The sequence below is a fragment of the Glycine max genome, chromosome 18 (genome assembly GCF_000004515.6).
Source record: "Glycine max cultivar Williams 82 chromosome 18, Glycine_max_v4.0, whole genome shotgun sequence".
Taxonomy (NCBI): domain Eukaryota; kingdom Viridiplantae; phylum Streptophyta; class Magnoliopsida; order Fabales; family Fabaceae; genus Glycine; species Glycine max.
Window position 1 is genome coordinate 52,297,077 of NC_038254.2, and position 4,008 is coordinate 52,301,084.

Genomic DNA, 4,008 nt, shown 5'->3' on the forward strand with positions numbered 1-4,008 from the left:
TTGACTCACCACAATCACATGATAACTGTAATTGCGACTGCATCAATGGCATTTTTCTCGCAATGACGTGCATGGTAAAGATTTAAAAACCATGTGCATGCATCAATGCCATGGCACGTGGTTCTAACTTTGTTAGTTGATGATCTTAATTTCCATCTACCATGAGAGTTAACAACACGTTACACTTGGACGTGTTGCCGCATTCCAGACTCCAGCATTATTGTAGTTTATGATCTTTATGTTCATTTATTTTGCTCACGTGTATATATAAATAAATTTAAAGGACCTACTTTTTTTGCAACAGAGATACATCATACACGTATCCTCTCTTTATCTGAGAGGAAAGAAAGCGGCAACAAGAAATTTTTAAAATTTAAATTAAAACGAAACAAAATCAGAATTAAAAACTTTAAAACTTAGTTGAGGAGAAAAATTACAGAATGAAAGTAAATTAAATATTTAAATTATAAAATAAAACTTAATTAATTTTTAAATTTTTAAGCAGGTCTCAAATGATTTAAGCTTTTGTTGAGACAAAATATTATGACTGGAAATAAAATTTTCTTTAAAGACAATCAACAGTGGTGGATTCAGAATATTTTTAGTAGAAGCAATAAATAGTCTCTCTCCCAATGATATTTTCATATATAAAATATATTATGAGCTTAATTTTACAAGATACTTATTCTTATGGATAAAGATATATATTAATAGCAAAGACATAATAGTCCTGTCGCGTATGGCGTTGTGTTGCGGCAAAATGCATGATTTCAAGTCACCTTGTGGATTTGAGGGAGTATTCGTTGAGGAGCACCTCGGTGATCATGAGGCAAGAACTTGCTAGGTCGAAGCGATCATCAACATTAGTTGCAGCAAACCCTATCAGGGAAAGCAACAAACTACCTTCATCAACTCCATTTTGTAAGTTTTAAGGATTTCTAATATTAACAATTATAAAAAATCAGTAAGATCTTTGAAATTTAAAATTTTCACACAATAATCATCAGAGAGTAAGACATATATTTATCCATAGTAAAATCTCTATAAAGTTTCTGGAGCATCTTGATTAATTGAAAGAGAAAAAAAAAAATAAGATTTCGTTCACTTGACTTTTTTTTTTAATCTCTCTACGTTTATGAGGATTAGGAGTTTTGAGAGAATATTCTTTAGTCAGGAAGAAAACCTTATTTCATGTTAGTGGTTATTAGTGTCTTTATAATCAATACTCTCATCAAATAATAATTATTTCTAAAAACTTTTCCAATATCCTTAATTATTATTTATTTATTTATTTATTAATTCCTACATATATAAGTCATATGTCTTTTACATGGGACATTAATTCTTATATTCTCCTACTTGATCCATGTGACATTATCAAACATTATGGATTAAATAAATAAATAGATTAAACTAACATAATATGCATTAAAATGACTAAATCGTTCTCTACATTGGGTATATTATAATTTCATGATTAAAGATAGGAACCAATTCGAGTCATGGCGGTTGTACATCACTTAATTAATATAGTCCTTTCCATGTATTACAAATTAGTCTTCTTCTTAATATGATCACTAGTTAGGAGTACATTCAAAACAAAACATGTTAATATTATTCTAATACAAATATGCATACAAATATAGAGAACAAATAATCTAAAACATATATAATAAATGAGTTCAGGATGTTAGTAAAATATATAAAGTAAATTACACTTAATGATCATGAATAACAATAATATTCATATTTTTAACATATTCTATAAATGTTTTAGGCAATAATTCCTTTGTCAAAGGGTCAGTTATCATAAAGTTTATACTAATATGCTTTATTAACACTTTTTATTTCTGATATTCTTCCTCCATGACAAAATACTTTTATATGTTTAACATTCTTAGAGTACTTATCATTTGACAAAAATTAGTTAGGAGAAAGGAATTGAAGTTCTTTCTTAAGAACCTAACTAACCATTTCTGAACTCACCTTCTTTCAAGCATCCAAGCACTCTTTGGAATAGCCTGAAAACTTATTGTTGGAGGACAAATTTTTCTCTTCGGCTCAAATCGCTTTATCATTAATTAATTTATTTGCTGCTAATTATATTCAATGGTATCAGAAACCATCTATATAATAAAAATATACTTCACGTGAATTCACCCAATACGATAACTTTATCGTAATTGTTGATAGTTTCGGGTTAGCTTTATATTTTATAGTTAATAATTAATAATATAATACATTTAGTAATTAATATAAAATTGAAGGCGTGAGATAATAATGATTGAATTATGTCACTTAACATGCTTATGTTCGACTCTCGCATTGTTACTTATTACTGATCTTTGGATTTTGATTTCTAAATATCGCAGTAAATATCACTAAATTTACACTGATGGTACTAAATGATTAAGATTCACTCGTGATTGGTGAAAATAAAATGAAATTTCAATGAATATTAATTAAAAAATAAAAATATGTATGGTTAATATCTTTTAAAATACATTTTTTCTTTTAACTTTATTTTCGTCCTAGATACCACGTATATATGAATATATTTTAAGTGGGTTGTTTTATGTGACTTTATAAAAATATTGTTGCACTTAAATTTAGAGAACAAAAATGGTTGGAGTACAAGTATATACATTAACTTTTATATACATGAGATAAAAGTAAAAAAATTGAACAATATATAAATAAAAAATTCACAAACCTAAAGTTTTAAAATTTTAAATTAAATTATAGTATCAAATTTACTCTTGCATAATTATTTATGATCGATTAGTAAATATTTCTTCGACATTTAACCCCTTAGATGCATAACACAAACTACAAGTAACATTTTTCTCCATAACTAAGCCGACTTATTTCAGATGTGGAAGCTAAAACCTAGAATCTTCTTCTCTTCTTGTTGTGTGAACGCGAGAGGATGCTTCTTGGAGTAATTCTTCTTTTTGATGGAGACATATATAATATACTTTTTGAAGGCCTGTTACTTTGATACCTTTTGTTTAAACTTTAAACACTAATTACCGTTAACCTGTACATCTTGTACAGAACAAGTGTATTTTCTTCTCATTAATGATATATTTAGTTGGCCTTTAAAAAAAAATATTTCAGATGTGAGAATAAACTAAAACAAGACTAAAAATAAAACAAACACCACGACCAGCAATTTGTAGAAAACAAACTGCTTGGCCTAGTAGCTTTTATTCATTCAGTAGTTATTTATTCCCATACATCATAAGTACTAGCTAGATGAAAACAAAGCCTAGTGACTCTGTCAAACATGTTAGTCACTGGAACATGCTCAATATTCCTAGTGAGCTTCGGTTTCAGAGGAGTTGCAAGGTTCATAACAGAAGTTGGTTATGTCACTGCAATGACACTGTGGAGGAATTGAGCGAGTGCAAATACAAGTTTTGCATGCAGAGTGACATGTTTCTCCAATATCTGAACAACGACACTGTGGAGGGATTGATTTTGTGCAAGGACAGCTGTTACAGCACGCTTTTGTTGTGGATTTAACATAGTAATTGTTGGCTTCAGCATTGGGGAGAAACTGAGTGATGAATGAACTTGGATCGAAGCGAGCATCAACAACTGTTGCAGTGAATTCCAATAGGAAAAGCAACGAAGCAACTTTCACCAACACTTTCATGCTCAACTCCATCTCTCTCCCTCTCTCTTCTACAATAATACAAACTGTAATGTCTCTTAGTTTTACGACTAGAATATGAATAGAAGACCATTCATTTATACTTGGATTAATTTGATGGGGTTCAAGTAGAGATAAGGTCTTGTTTTTCTTAATTAATTTTTTGAAATACGTGTATTTGTATTGTTATCTACATTAATTAAAAAATTAAAAAAATATATTTGCAATATAAATTATATGAGAATATAAAAAAGATTATGATAATATAATTTTTCATCTCATTAAAAATATTTTTAGTTGTTCTTTAATCAATATTCTTATAACATTGAGTAGTATATATCTTATAAAAA

The 4,008-nt window shown here is 28.5% G+C and overlaps 1 protein-coding gene across 1 annotated transcript; it reads right to left on the reverse strand.

The window, feature by feature from the left end:
* Positions 1-3,153: 3,153 nt before the first annotated feature.
* BBI-1 (putative Bowman-Birk type protease inhibitor) lies at positions 3,154-3,731 on the reverse strand. The gene has a single exon (NM_001249610.2). The coding sequence runs from the start codon at positions 3,671-3,673 to the stop codon at positions 3,320-3,322; it is 354 nt and encodes a 117-aa protein (NP_001236539.1). The 5' UTR covers positions 3,674-3,731; the 3' UTR covers positions 3,154-3,319.
* Between the last annotated feature and the right edge of the window lie 277 nt (positions 3,732-4,008).